Source organism: Cygnus atratus, chromosome Z (genome assembly GCF_013377495.2).
Source record: "Cygnus atratus isolate AKBS03 ecotype Queensland, Australia chromosome Z, CAtr_DNAZoo_HiC_assembly, whole genome shotgun sequence".
In the NCBI taxonomy this organism is placed as follows: Eukaryota; Metazoa; Chordata; class Aves; order Anseriformes; family Anatidae; genus Cygnus; species Cygnus atratus.
The window spans coordinates 8,615,474-8,631,785 of NC_066396.1; the positions used below are offsets into that span (position 1 = coordinate 8,615,474).

Genomic DNA, 16,312 nt, shown 5'->3' on the forward strand with positions numbered 1-16,312 from the left:
AGCTTTCTCATGTCCACCTCTGACTGAGCACTTACCAAGATTTGGATGCTGCAGTAGCTTAGGTGCACCTTAAAGCTAAGGATATAGCCAAAGTGGCCCAACAGATGGCCAAGAAAAAAGCCTGGAAACAGCTGTTGATTCTTCCTGCTATCCCAACTCCTATCCCAACCCTCACAACACAGAAGGAAGAGCCTAGTGCCAATTTACCCTAACTAGCTGCGATGCCAGGCCAAGCCATACAAGACTCAGGCTTCACCCTGAGAAACAACAGGCTGACTCAAAAAAACACTTGAAACGGACATCTTTAAAACAGATTTAACTTCAGAGATGCCTTTAATTTTTGCCATACACTAACCAAAAAGAAGAGAAAATTCAAAATTAAGTTTTTCCTTCTCCTACATCTTACTTGCTGCACTCAAAACATGCCTCTGCTCCAAATTCAGATTTAAACTCGGGGACATTCTGCTTCAGAAAGTAAAACTAATGTGGAAAAGATAAAAAAGAACTGTCAACATGCAATTTAGTATAACAGTTTTTGCTTCCCAGGCAGAGACAGAAGAACCAATTCAGTAAACCAGCAGCGTGACACAACATGGACAATCTCTTTGCTTATTTCCCTGTGAATTTTAAGAGTTCATATGCATTATTTGGAATTATACCATACGATTTCAGGTAATTCTACTTTCAAATTCATAGTAGCTTGAGGTTTCTGTGCTTTGGATTTGTGATGAAAACAGTGTTGATGATAGACCTATGATTTAGTTGTTGCAGAGCAGCGCTTACACAGAGCCAAGGACATTTCAACCTCTTGTGCTGCCCTGCCACTGAGGCGGCTGAGGGTGCACAAGGAGTTGGGAGGGGACACAGCCAGGGCAACTGACCCAACCAAACTGGCTAAAGGGATATTCCATACCATATGGAATCATAGACTCATTTAGGTTGGAAAAGACCTCTAAGATCATCAAGTCCAACATATGACACCGTGCTCAGCAAAAAGAAAAAATATGGGGGGAAGTTTGCCAGGGCTGCCTTTGCCTGGGGACTACCTGGGCACTGGTCAGCTGGTAGTGAGCAACTGTTGGTTTGCTGGGCTTTTTTGCATCACTTGTTTTTCATGGGTTTGTTTTCTCTGTTTTCTTTTTTGCTAACTTCTGTACTTCCGATTTTGAGCCCCATCCCACTGGTCTGGGAGAGCAGAGTGAGCAGGCAGCTGTAGGGTGCTTAGGCACCCACTAGGGTTAAGCCACAACATTTATTTAGTAAATGCTGTACAAATAATTATGTAAGTTGGAAGAATTTGAAAGTAGGTATCACCTTCCACTTCATAAGGGCAATGAGTGAGCCAGGCTTGCCTGCTTGTAAAAGGGAGATCTAAAAAGTTATAAACATTTTTAGGAAAAGGAAACAAACAAAACCAACTTTATTCAGTCATGTTCCAAAAGAGTACATACAACTTATCTATAAGCCAAATTAAAATGAAAGTATTTGTGTGTGTTTTTTTAAAAAAAACCTTTCAGACTGCATAACCCATGGAAATGTATTTTCCTTGTGTTCTTCCAGCAGTAGAATCTCTCGGGAACTGGAGCAGTTCCAAAACCTTCCGTTCCCACAAGGATTGATCTCAACAATGGAAACCTTCCTACAGTCACCTTTTTGAAGGTAACTTTCAAAGTCTTTCCTATATTACAAACATACTAAATGCACCAAAACATAATTTTCTCTAAATAAAAATGGTATTCATCAAATCTTCATCCTATTATCCCACATTCTCTTTTGGAACAGATATGTCAATAGAACAGCATCGTCAATCAATCAGATAGATTTTGAGCGTATCCACAATGAATCTACCCTGCAATAAATTGGCTTGAGTCATTTAAAAACTCATACCTTAATGTTAGGAGAAGAGAAATTATTATTTTGATCTATTCCTCCTCCCTTAAAGCACCTTGGGCAAGGGCTAAGCATTAAAAAGAAAAATAACCAGCAGTTGTATTACAGCAATCAAGCCTAAATAAAAGTGACTGATCAATCCAGAGGAAAAAATATAAAATACATCATTCCATATAAAAATAAAACAAAACAAAATAACCCCACACACAAAGATTTTAAGTCAAAAGTTTTCAAGTGTGTCAAATGTGTTACGGTAATTAAACAAGCAGACAGGGTGCCAGAACTGTAGGTAGTTAAAACACTCATTTTCCCCCTTCTTTGTCTTTCTCTATATATAACCCAAGCGTTTAAAATTGTATTTAAAATTTTTCTGTTAAGGTATTTTGCAAGAGCACCAGAGGAAGTGACAAGCCAGAAAAGGGTATGTGGGTTTCTCTGTTAGTATCTGCTGCTCCACAACAAGAGAGCCCAGATTTCTCTCCTTCTTCTTTTTCATTAAGAAGAATTTGCAATTCCTTTTTAGAAACTATCCCCATTACTTTTCTTCCTCAGTGCATGTTGCATTACTTCTCTTGGATGAATCCTGGCTATGTTGTACAGCATCTGAGCTCATTTTAAAAGCTTATTTACCTTCATAAAATGGATGTGCCTGAACATACAGTTGTCACTTAAAAATATCGTAATTCAGTGCAATTCCATCAAATTGCACCAAGCAATTACTTAGCTCAAATTATAAGAAGAAAATAAGGTTTACCAAGAGACAGTTTTTGCTGGCCATATAAAATACATGGCTGACATTATAGCAATTAGTACTTTAGGAAGGTGCTGAGGAGCTGGGTGCTCTCAGCTTTCACCAATTTCAAAGTCAAGAACATTCAGTAACAGCAGTATTAGTTCAAGCCCAAGCTGAACCACTTTAGCTGAATATATATTTAAACACGTAAAGTAAGCTACAAGTGCAAGTGAGAACAGCAACGTGCGCAGAACACAATTAAGAGGACTGGTTTCCTCAGGCAGAGGATCGATCACCTCTAAGGGAGCAGCAAATTACCCTTCTAAGGGCTAACCAAGAAGCCCTCCAAAAGAATCCCGAGCCAGTATTGCCTTACATGAAGGCACACAAACCTGCTTCTAACCCTTCCAATACCGTAAGATCCTCTTAGGATGTTTCTCCAAAGTAACTTTTAGACTACATCTATCGTTCTGTTCAAATCAATTCTCTTCAACACATTACACAAAGGAAGACTGGCAGAGATACAGGTGGCATCAATGACAGCACCATGAAGACTGAAAAATTACCTCTAAAAGGGTTTGAGAAGAAAATGCTCAACACTATTTCATATCACTGCGACTGAAACAGAGCATGCTGTTCTATAACACTCTTTCAAAGTACTACTGATTAAAAAAAAAAAAAGAATTAAGATGTATTAATGATAGTCTGTAACTTACAACACCAGTGAAAAGGTTAAAAGACAAACTTAAAAAAAAAACTTAGTATACACTATGGTTAACACCAAAGAACAGAAAACAGTTATATAGGATACAACAAACATGATGAAACAGGAAATAAGGGCTGAATATAAAAATGCTTTTGGTAGCTTCCATCGCTTCTCATGGAAGATTTCTTCCACACTTTGCTAACTTTCATGCTATTTAGGCTGGAAAAATGTTAAATATATATGTGGAAGAAGAAAATCCTATAACGGGAGCAGGGGAAGAAAGATGAAAGGTTTGGTCACACACACGGATTGAAAATACAATGGCTAGATGAACAAGTACAAGAAATCTGGGAGAAGACCAGAAACTGGGAGGAAAGAGATGGAAAGGGGAAGGGGTAGAGAAGAGCTTTATTTATCTCTCACGTTTCTGAATTTCACCTCATTTCTCCAATTCAATGAAATAAAGTGACAACCACAAAGTAGAATTAACAATCACACACACAGAGACAACAAATATGGATTCAAAGCAGAAGATCAAGTAAGAAAGGAAAGTCTTTCTCCTTCCTGCAAATGGAGGATGATGACAATTCAAATGAAAAAAAAAAAACACAGCAAACAATATTCATAATATATGGTTTCCGCAGGCTACAGAAATCATTGCGAGGTGCTGTAAACTGCAGAGTTTTATGACATTTTTTGGCTGAGTTCATGATTAGGAGATTACATAAGCTGTTTATTACTTGCTGCAGCCTATGGAGCGCAGAAAATGAACTGGTCATTTAATTTACACTAAAATTGTACCAGATAGCAGAAAAAGCAAAGCAACTCACTGAAGACAGAACAAGCATTAAAAAGCTGCCACTGAGAAAACAGCATCATTTTCCAATATTGTGTTGTATAGAGAAAAGAAATAGTTTGGCAATTAGTATTAAAAAAAAGAAAAAGAAAAAAAGCTCTTGAACTCTGCCTGGACCCATGGATTAATGCCTAGCAACAGAAATGGCTGCATGTGTATTCACATACATGTATGCATGAGCATAGTGGTTGTGGGTGGACAAGGGAAGAGCTTGAGAATGACATGGGGGAAGGGAGGAAAAGAATGGCAATTCACTTTTCATGTTTCCCCAAAGTCTCAACTAGAACTAATCAAAATGAATTCATCTGAATGTCTGTGATGGCCAAAAATTTAGTCACACACAGTCTGGCTGTCCAAATGAATGGTGAGGAAAGGGCTCACATCAATCAGCTTCATCTAAGAAGATTGGCACAACTTCAATAGGGATTGACAGAGTTCAGTGCCTGCCAGACTGATGAGCCAAAGCACCAAGCTGAAAATGTTCTGACTATTCATAATGACTCTGCAGTCTAGGGCCTTTGATTAATTAATTCAGGAACTAAAGCATTCAGTTACTGTAAGAAGAATATTTGGGGTAGCTGTTTCTCGCCCCTTACAGTACATGAAGCCCACAGCCCACCTGTCTGCACTCAAGCCTGTACTTGGCCCTGTTGCGGGTGCCTCGGACTGCTGCTAACTCCAGCAGCACTGCTGGGGGGGGTCTAAGGTACACTGCAGTTCCTCTCCCTCCCTCCAATAACTTCCTTTCCTGCAAAATAAATAAAACAATTGTAAATGTTCAGTGACTTGCCTTGGAGAGATTTTGCTAAATGAGCCTTCTTCAAGCCACAAAAAAACATTTGTCTTAATTGTTACTAATAACGTTATCTTTCAGCGCTCTCCAAAAATCTCTGACCAACAGCAGGGCCCTAGAACGGCACTGCTGGAAATGTTGCTAGGTAGCGTTACACATGCAGACAATTAACAGCTTAAAAAAAAAAAAGGCTGATCATTTTATTGCATTATTGTGCAGACAGAAGAAAATTCATTTTCATTAAGATAAGACCTTTCCACTCATTCTCAGCCCTAAATCTGGTTAGAAGAAGGCAAAGTGTCTGCGATATTAATGTATTCCAATTAACCAAAGTCAGCTAACACAAATAGGAAACTTGAATAAGTCACACTGAAGTTCGGGGGCTACTGCTACACCACCTTGTGAACGCTGTCAAATAATGACAATTCACAAATAATGCTCACATATTTTAACAGAGCATCAGGCTCAAATTTGGTCCCAGAGCAGTCACCGTTTCTTTCTTCCAGTTTGTGCCATTTCTCCATTTAGGTAATGCTGCTTTCTGTAGTATGAAACTCTGCTAAAGCATTTTAAAGGGAAGCAACAAGCTTAACATAAACAGTCGAAGTGAGCCCCAGATAAACAGCAACAGAGGAGAAAAGAAAGATTAAGTTGGGAGAGGCTATTGAATTAACTTCCTTCTCCAATAACCTGTTTGCACCCAGCACGCATTTATTTCTTGAAATTCTGCTTCTTCAAAAGTGAAGAGTTGTGTGCCTGTTGCTGGAACTAAGTCAGTCATCAACAAGATTGTGGCCCATGTAAAAGAAGAAATCTAGCTGGGGTCAGTGCTGCTTTCATATGAAAGTGAAAAGGCATTTCCTTACTTTTCATGGCCACTTAAACAGTCTTTTTGTTTTAGAGTAAATCTCACCTTGCAGAAGGCTGTTAAGCCCCCAAACACAGGATCCTCAATGCAGTGGCATCAAGGGCCCCTACGGGCCACATACAACGAGTGCCTAATAGAAACACACTTGGCAACAGAGGATGCAACAAACTCTCTGGATTCGCAAATTACACAGTTTCCCAAATTACAATCCATTTGTAATGAACGCAGGAAGACTATAAGGCCTATTATAATCCAAAAGGCATATTTATATGCTCGGGGCTGTTCACAGTTTTCAATTAAGATTTAGAAACCCTGCTTTGCTCATGTTGTGAATAAAATATCCCATACAGAGACTATTTTCTTCTTCTTAGCACTAGGACATACAACCTCTAGGATGTTCTGGATTAGTCCAGGTGATCTGGCTACGTTTCTCCCCTCTGTCATTCCTTCTCCAGTGCAGGCTGCATAATTCATCTTCATCTGCAAAGCACAATGAACCTACAAGTAGAAAACCGTACTAAACTATCACAAAGCAACAACAGGTAAAAAACCATTTCCTCCTAAATACATACTTCTGAAACAAGTGGTGTGGAGTAGTATTTTGTGTGAAATGAGTTTATAATTCCAGCACCTAACTCTGAATTTAACTTACAGAAATCAAAATCAGAACAACGGTTGTTCCAAAGTAGGACATGCATGAGACACTTACGAAAGGACTGATAATTTAAACTAACTTATTAAGATCAAACAAGCTGGGATGCAAATGAGACCACTAATGACTAAACCCACATCATCCCATCAGAAGTGTCTATGCACAAAACTGGACTATTTCTTTTTGGCCGTATAGAGGGGGATACCTTCCATTAACTTGCTAACGGGTGACAGGGAGAGGGGATGCTTAAAATCTTTGCTCCTTTCTTCCACACCACTGTCACTGCCGTGCACTTCAGCCTCCCCAGCTCTTGGCACCGTCACCTCTACGAAAGCTACAGAAGTACTGCAAATCGACTAACGAGATTAGCAAATCTGTGCTTGACTCGTTCAATAAGGTGTTGATGCATGCAGATATATTTGCCGAAATGACTTCATCCAAGAAGCATCAAATCTCGCCGGAGCCCCTTCTATTTCCAGTCCCTAATCCCTAAACCTTTCTAACCTGCCTATAAGAAAAAGGAGCTGAAAAGGAAGACGAGGAGATAATGATGCCCGCCGCGAAGGCAGCCGAGCAGGCGGTGCCTCCCCCAGCCCCTGCGCACACAATCAGCGCCAGCTGTAGGCCAATTAAACCCAGCCGCTCACAGGTGTTCGCAGAAATGACTCACACAAAAGAAATTCGCACTTCAGAACTGCAATATTTAAAAGCTTTGAGGTGGAACCAAGAAAGATAAAAGCCCGAATTAAGTTTATTGCCACCTTGTGCTTCACTCTAATGCAGGTTTTGAACAGGGCCTCCCATTGGTATTAAAAGTTGGATGAACATCTGCATTTAAAATACAGGAAAGCGAGCACGTGAAGTGCTTCTAAAACACCAGTTGCCATAGTGGATAGGGGGCTTTAGTATATGTTCATTTATTATTATAGTTGTACAGCAATATGGTAAAATATATTTGCCAAGTGGGCAATACAAGCTTGACTCTAAGTCAACATAATATGCTAGATTGCTTAGATTTTCATAAATATTTTTGGTGCTTATTTTCCCTAAACATAACTCTCATTTCCCAAAATAACAATTTCTTTAATTTTTAATGAGAACAAAACCATGGTAAGATCTTATCATGCTCTCTTACGTTCAGACTAAAAACCACAAGAGGGGCGAAAAAGGGGAAGAGAGGCAGCCCCCTGACAGCTCTCCGCGTTCTCTTACATGGTTGAATGACAGGAACTATATCCAGCGAGCGAATCCTTCCCCTCCCTCTGCAGAGCGGCAAACCAAGTATACACTGAATTTCTCTTTATGGTCCCATACCAAAATATGTATACAAATTAACAGCCAAATGTCTTTAATTCCCATGATATGTCTATTAAGCAGCAATTCTCCATAAGGCTGTTTAGCTATCCAAACAGCAGCCTAAAATTATTATCTTTATAAGCTTTACATAACTTATCACTCAGTTCCTATGAAAAGCCATTAATTTTGGCCTCTCTCTATCTTGGTCTCACAGGAAATATTCTGCAAAGGGATGTAATAAAAATGTGATTTCTGCCATCATTTCATTAAAATTCCCTGTTAAATTTCTATCTGAACAGTATACATAATATAAAAAACTCAGGGCTCTTATTAATAGTGCTGTTCCTTATGATACAGACTTTAAAAAATAATGAAGACCGTTTCTTACTCGTAAGAATATTGTTCATTTTTCATTCCTATTAAAATTTAATCTGGAAGTTGTTTAAAAATGTTTAAGTTTCATTACATTTCAACATCTTAGGGAAGGGAAAGAGCTAGTGAGTTCACAAGCAGGAACGCTGTCACTCATCTGTCTCTTCCGCTGATATCTCAACAGTAAATCACTCAGCCACTCCACGACTCAAGATACCCATTTGCACTGGTTTCCTACTCTCCCACCTCACACAAAGCACCATGAGACAAGGTTTCCCGAAGAGCTTCACTTCCAAGGGTAGAGGATGACAGAGCGCAGAGGAGCACACTCCTTCCTCTACGTGGCAGCGTCAGCAGAGCTTGGGAAGAGGGTTCTTGTTTGGGGCTTGGGTTTTGTTGTTCAGTAGTGAGAAAGATCCTGTATCACAGCAACCCAATTCCACCACTGGTTGTGCTGCAAGGGCATACCACATAGGTAGGGCATGCTCCTGCACCCACTTCACCGGCACTTTGTACGCTCAAGTCAAGAGAAGTAGACGTCTTGTGGCAACACTGAGTCCAACGAAGTGACAGTAACCCACCAAGAAAACTAAAATTAAACCACCAGAACTAGGATGCGCATCTCCACAAACACTGAGCTTAAGCACTTTCTACAATCAGGTCTTTTATTCGGGGGTCTAATTTTAGATGGCTAAGTACAAAAATTCTGGCCCGTACATTTAATGGAAACGCGAGATTGCCAAGCTGAGAATGTTAAATCTAATTTTAGTTTTTCTTTGTGTATTTGTTTTTTTCCACACAATTTTTGCAACTGAATAGAAAAATATCTGTGATATTTTCTGGGCCATATTCACAATACTCATTTTAGTCATTGCATTTTGTGTAGTTATAAAGGCTACTCCTATGAATTGGAGCTTTTTCATTGCTGCCAGTAAGACCAAAATTTCATTCTCTGCAATCAAAGTACTTTTTGGTGAATTTTTTTAGTCCTGAAAATATTTCTGTTAAAATTAATACATTGTGACCTACACACATCCTAAATTAGGAAATTAAAATTTCCCTGAAAGTCTCTCCTAAAGACCTTTTCATGCAATTATCATCCAGTTGTCGTGCTACATGCACATTTTTGAATTTTCTTCCTCACGTAGATGGTTTCATAACAGGGATATATTGATTTAAACTAGTTTCATTACTACTAATGCTCTGCTAAATTTTAAAGACAACGCAATATTGAACAGAATAATGTGTTCTATTAATAATCATGCTATTGAAATACTGAGCAGATTTATTGCATTTGGATGTTCAAATAAACACTCAGATCATTTTCTATAAATCATCTCCTGCCTAAAAAGATGACTGAAATGGGATTTGATTTTTTTAAAAAAGTAATAAAAACAATGTAAACTCATTTGAAAAATTAACTAATGGATTTTAATCAAAAAGATTATTCTCTAATCAGACGTGTTTTGGCCTTGTTTAAATCAGCGCTTTTTCTCACAGGTGCAAGGGATCTTTAAGGGCATTGGTTGTAACAACAGCTTGAGGAAAGAAGTTTAAAAAGAGACAAACTCTGCTCTGTAAATGAAATACAACAGACATGACAAAACTTTAAGTCCACACTGCACAGCGCTTGGCTCTTGCACGCATACTTAAGCTGGCTCGGGAACCAGGAGCTAAGTATCCATGTCAGTGCAGTATCTGCTTGAGCCTGCTAATTAAGCTTGCTGAGAAGAACTAATTACTGATGCAGCTCTACTGCTTCTGGGAGCCGAGCTAATACCACTATGCGGTACAACATATCAGCCCATTTGGAGCAGGCTCAGGTACCCGACCAAAGCGCGGCACAGGCATGCCCTTAAGTAATTCATTTCTGATATCAACCAACAAATAAAGATTCTGTTTCTTCCCCAGGGACCCAGCGTGTGATCCCACTGACCCCCCCCCCCTCCTCCGTGCCTCATCTGTCACATATGGAAAATGCTCTCGTAAGAGAGCACGAGCAGGTAAGAACTTATTGAAAGATGGGAAAATAAGCACCTTCTGATCGCTAGCATAGCTACGACTGAGGGTTTGTGTTCGCTGAAATCTTCTTCATTAACTCTGCAACAAAGCATCCTCGTTTCCTGCATTTTTGACTGCCACAAATATCGTGCTAAGTGCTCAGGTTAAAAGAGAATGCTCAAAGCCATTTTCCAGCAAGGATTTCAGCTGCCATAAAACATTCGCTTCCTATCTTGCTCTAACAGTTCTCCATAAGAATACTGCTAAAATTACATGGGAATCCAAGCAGAGGGAAAAAAGCAAGATTGTAATCAGAAGAGCAAGCCCTGCTAGGGCTAACAACAACTGCTGGTTACTACTACTGGAAGATAACAGCGAGGCAGGCACAGAGCACTGCTGTGCACTCAGCAAGCATGTATGGCAATATGCTTCTGTGGTCACCCTGTCTTGCCATCTCTCCTATCATCACTACGTATTTTCTTTCCTTTCTCTGCTGCCTATAGCCCGAACTGTAAGCTTTACAGGACAGGAACAGTGGTTTATATACACATGCAGCATCTGCCTTTGTGACTCCAGGACTGATGTTTGTGGTCCTTCCATTTCCCAGCGCACTTGCAGAGACACAAATGCACAAACTAGAAAGCCTCCTAATTTTGTTTCTACTTTATTGCAGCAGCTCACAAACCCTGGCAGTTCTCTCAGCAGTTTGTACAATTTCCAGGCTCAGGACCCTGGCAGCCAAACTGGTACCATGCTTCTTAGCAGACCACCAGGTTCCTCTGACAAAATGCTTGATGCCACTACCTGGCTGATGCTCCTTGCTAATGCAAGCATCAACCTCTGCTTCTGCAAAACAGTGGCGTGGGCCAGAAATCTCCTCTTTTCCTTTAATATTCATACTGTACTTGAAAGAACAGAGCTTGGGCTTCTAAGCACTATCACAATATAAGCAACTACAATAATTTTTTTTTACAACCTGCCATTTCTGCTTGAACACATTGTAAGGCCTACAAAAGGTTATCCATATAAAATTGTTAGGTTACAGTTATTATCTTGTTAGAGGATTTTAAGAGTGTTTGAGGAATGAAAGGACTTTTTTTAAAAAAAAAAACGTTTTAGTAGAACTACAAATGTGTAGTATTTGCTTCTGATGTACAAAAAAATCATTTTAACTCAGTAATCCAGCATAACTACACCCACAAATCCCAACATGCTTCCAAAAAAAAAAAAAAAAATTTAAAAGTGGGCCACAGACACACTCTAACCTTCACTACTCCAGCAGAGATCTTCTGCAGCCTAAACAAGCTCTCTAATTACAGCTATGTGGAAATCTCAGTCTGACAGATAATAAGTCTTTATAAACCCAAGACTGATTAATTGTATTTTAAAATGTTTCCAAGTGTTCCTAACAATTATTGTCATTAAGGAGGACCTCTCGTTGACCTGTATTGCAAACTTGCTACTGTTCTGCCAGTCATTTTATTTGCTACCCACATCCCCTCTACAGCCTACCACAAAATCATAAAAGCCTTTTTTTCTACCTTTTTTGTTTTAAGAAAGTGTTCTTATCTTTGATGGGAAACTGAACCTAGCAAACTCATGACACCCACTGCATAGGAAAGGTGCATACTTCCAGAAAGTAAATGTCAGTTTCTTCCAAGTTTGAGAGAAATATCAACTCTGGATCTCACAAAGCCCTCTTACCAACATTACACATACTTACAGATAATCTCCATAACGCTTTTCGGAGATTACCCTCTCAAGAAACAATAACCTGGATGAATTCTTCTTCTCCTGGGAGCTTCTACTGAGATAGCATTATCATAGTCCATAAATACCAGCAACAGAGCATGGCTACATCATCTCCCTGTTTTTCTGCTTAAACACATCTCCTGTTTCTACCCTTTGTCTTTTTCTCATTCTAGTCTTACGTTCCCCTATTTACTGTTAATCTCCAGATAATGACTTCTGTAACAAACAAGTTACAACGAGTGCTCTCGGTAAACATTATGTAAATGTCAGAGGTCTTCTGCTTATCTTCAATCCCTCTCCATCTATATTGGCTTATTGAGTAAATTATTTGCCAGCTACTATTAGCCCACTTCTCACTCACGTCCTAAAACAAGCTTTAAAAATTAAATTAATAAAAGAAGTGAGGATTAAGGACCTCAGGTCCCACTAACAGCCGAGTCTCCAGCAAGTCATGCAAGATTTTTCCACGCGCTCTTCTTTCAGGGGGACTTCCCTTTTGGTCCGCGTGCTCCAGGACTACATCCACTGTTCCTGTCCTTTCTAAACCCCAATTGTAACAATGATGGAGTGGACCTCACCAAGTACTTGCTGGTCACTAGCTCACTACCTTGCCAGCACCACTATCTAGCGCAGGCACTTTGATTTCCATGAACATGCACCATTCAGGCACGTCATTGCACAATCGGCTTGCTGAGATGTGAAAACCTTGGCTCTCGCCTGAGGTTCTTGGGATTATTTCTGACAAAAGGGAAAAGAAGCCTTCAAAAGCAGCAGTCTGAGGAAACTAATGACCCTGCTGGCATTTAAATGGTTTGCCATTTTGCATGAGTCCTTCTTATGGCTATTTTATTTTCTTAGTACTAGAAAAAAGACTAAGACTGGATTCACCACCTTTACTCCAGAACGACTGTGCTTACTTCTGTTGAGGACTTCAGCATAAAGAAGTAATGCCATTATGAATCGTGACAATGCTTTGTACTTGCTGTTTTCATGCACAGAACTTGAAAAGCTTTACAAGCACTGGTGGGAAGCACTGTTAACTTCACCATACAAGTAAGTGAGCTTAGGCACAGGAAGTTGAAGCAATTCTCCAAAGGTCCCAGAGAAAGTCAGAAGCAGATGTAGGACAAGGACCCACTTATTTTCACTCCCGAATTCTCTAATGCAGCATCCCCCCTTTACTGCAGTGAAGTTTTAAGTGTAAATCAATAACTGAGGTCACTGAAAACTTTTTGCAGGCAGAGTATAGTGAAGTCACCCTGTAGGAAAGCGCTGAGAAAAAGGAAGGTGCTTAATGAATTTTTCAGCGGTCCTTACGTAAGTTTAGAGCATTGAAGGAAGAGGTGAAAGGAGAGGACATTTGCTCAGAAAGCCGTGTAACAAGGCTGCGGTGACAAATCGTTACTCCCAAAACACTGCTCAAGGAAATGTAATGCTGCCGTTTTCCAAATGCTTGGTTATAAAACCTTTCACACATACAATATTTAAAACCGTGAATTACCTTTGAGAATGTATCCAAACATCTAACAGTATCAAGTCATGGTAATGGTTATCTGTTTACAGGTCAGGAGGGCAGTAAATTATTTCAATGGAAAGTAGTAAAGCCTGCACTGTACCTAGTTGCGCTGTTTAACAGGTGATAGTGAAAAGTAGGTGATGCATGGAAACTTCAAGTTTTTATAGCTCCTGCCTCAATCTGTATTCACTTATATAAAGATGTCACATTTTTAAACATTTAAAAGTCAAATTGTCTGGAGAATAGATTCATATAAAATTTATTTTCAGAAACCGATATTTAGCCTACTGCTATCAGAGTTGATTGCTCTTATGTATAAGCTTTATTCAAGTTTCTACAGGTTTGAAAATACAACGACTGACATTTCAGATCCCATACTCAAGTGTGTCATTAACCAGAAATTGAAATGGGAACATTTCCACTTTCTCAGAAATACTCAGTTTGTTAGGGTGATAACTACACTAACTGCTTTTGAGTTTTTGTGAAGCTACTAAATATGACTCTCCTTCAACACAGACAGGAAGGAGGAGTCACAAAGGCAAAAGAAAAATCCTGAATTGGTGCCTTACCCAGCACAATATGCCCTGAGAATTCAATAGTTTCAAAGCTCTGCCAAAATAGCTATTTGTAAGTGGTTAATAGCAAAAATGTTTCATTCTGTTTATGTCAAAGATGTGTTTGTCAGGTGCTGGACAGCCAGACAAATCAGGGTCTAATTATTTCAGTCAATTCCCTCGGTTTTATCCTTTCAGTCTACATTGAGTTATTAAAACATCAGAAATAAAATGCTACTGAGACAGCAATAAGGGAAATAAGATGTCAGAACTCTATTAACAATGGCATTTACAGGAAGCAATGTAAATAGAAACTCAAATTTATGCAAGAAATATGTATCAGTAAGTAATACTCAATATAATCATCCTACATTTATCTATAAAGCAGCTTTCATCTCCAAATGATAAAAAAAATGCTGCAAGACACTGGCATTGTGATTGCTTTGGAACAGTGACCGTCATTCAGATTAGGGGCCGTGCTACGCCTACCTAGTAGAAGGGGATATTGTTCCCCAACCCAAATACTACAGTTGTACAAATAACAGTATGTGAATAATAATTTATTCCACCCTTGACATTTAACCAGCTCAGAGAGAACGTGTGACAGTTAAGCAGTTGTAAGATAAAAAGAACCGGAAAATGCCACATTCAACTGAAATGACAGGAAATATTTAGGCAGACAGAATGTAATAAATTTGGCAGACTTATGGGAGTTTAATTGCCCCTTTGTGAAAAGGGATAAATACATGTAAAAATCGTAACTGCGAGGACCAGCTTCTGGGAGGACCAGCTTTCTGTTAGGGGTATGTAAGTCTTCATTACGTGGACGTGACCATCACAGAAAGAAGTTTCCTCATCCCGTGGCAGTGAGGGTTGTGCTGTGGCACCAGCTCTCAGCTGCAGACAAGGCTTTGTGCAGGCACCAGGAGCACTGTGGCCTCTGGCCCCAGAGGGGCTGTCACACTGTACCAGCTGCCTCCTGGTCTTACACTGGCCCGTGTTTGCTCGCAAAGATAGCGAGACACTGCATCTGCTACTCAAACAACTGAACCCTGTTTGATATCAGAAGATGCACGTTTTTCTCCCCCTACTGCTGAGAAGTGGCTTATCTACTCTGGTGGCTGGAGAGTCCCCTCTTTAGGTCTCAGCTCAGGTGTCTCAAACCTTCCTGTCCATTGAACTGTGATACAGAAAGGTTCTTTCACCAGCAGCACCAGAACTGAAATGTGGTGATTTCACCGGGAACTTTACTCTGTAAGGAGAGATTTTTGCTGAGCTTTTGTTTGTTCGATTTTTAAAAAACAACCAGCTCCTCATTTTACAATGTTTCTGACATTTCAAAAGATTTCCATAATACTCTTAAACACTTTATTACTAATTTATTATAACAGAAGTACTTGTCTCTTATACCAAACCATTAGCATTCTCCTATTAGGAAAAAAGTTTAAAGGGCTGAATGAACATACCCATTTTTGCCATGCCTGCTTGGCAGCCTGCCACCTAAAATACGCTCCCACACAGAAGTTTAGAATCGCAGGTCTGAAAGGTTGAAGACAAATTAAAAGGAACACTTAAAATATTTACAAATTTTAACGCAAGGGACTAGTTAAACAAATAAACATCATCAGTGATGTGTCTGAAAAACAACACGCTACATCAAGAAAAATATGGTCTTATTACTTAGGATTGAGCAATTTTGTGTTCAGTGTTCATTCTCTTAATGATGATGCTATCTAATCATTCATGAAAAAGTAAAAGGAGTATCTTGATATATGATCAAATAACAAGGATTTCAGATAAAGATGCTTGGATTCATCTAAACTGAATCGTGAGCTGCATCTGAGTCACCTTTTGGAGGTGTCACTCACCTTCACTCCTGCCTTCTGCACAGGGACCCAAGACTGCCCGAGGCTATCGCACACACAGTTAGGAAGACGTTATCAGGAAGTAACTTTCTAATATGCTAGTGTTCACTGAGTTACGTAGCCTAACAAAACACAAAATCTCCAAGTTATGAAATATATTTTGAATCTGTACTCCTCTACATTTAATTCTATAGTTATAAATAAGCACATTGTCACAATGACAATACTTTGGTTAAACCATTAGAATAGAATTAATGCTTAAAAAGCAGCTGATAAGAATGCATAGGTGTGTGCCTAGCAAATAGAAGACTCCAGTGTTTTCTTCTCGTGTTTTACTTGCAGAAGTGCTGATTCTTCACTTCAGATTATGTGATCCTTTTTATCTCCGATGAATAAACATGCTCGTAAAGAGAATCATACAACGTGTGTATCTGCCCTGTATCATACATCACTGGAGG

The 16,312-nt window shown here is 39.4% G+C and overlaps 1 protein-coding gene across 5 annotated transcripts in view; it reads right to left on the reverse strand.

The window, feature by feature from the left end:
• Positions 1-16,312, reverse strand: part of KIAA1328 (KIAA1328 ortholog) — a 176,990-nt gene that overhangs the window by 82,481 nt on the left and 78,197 nt on the right. For 2 of the 5 annotated variants that reach the window (XM_035565944.2, XM_035565945.2), the window contains one exon: positions 6,234-6,344. The exons of the other annotated variants lie outside the window; for them this stretch is intronic. In XM_035565944.2, coding sequence (XP_035421837.1) covers positions 6,234-6,344 — 111 coding nt within the window. The remainder of the gene's footprint in view (positions 1-6,233; positions 6,345-16,312) is intronic. 5 annotated transcript variants of the gene reach the window in all.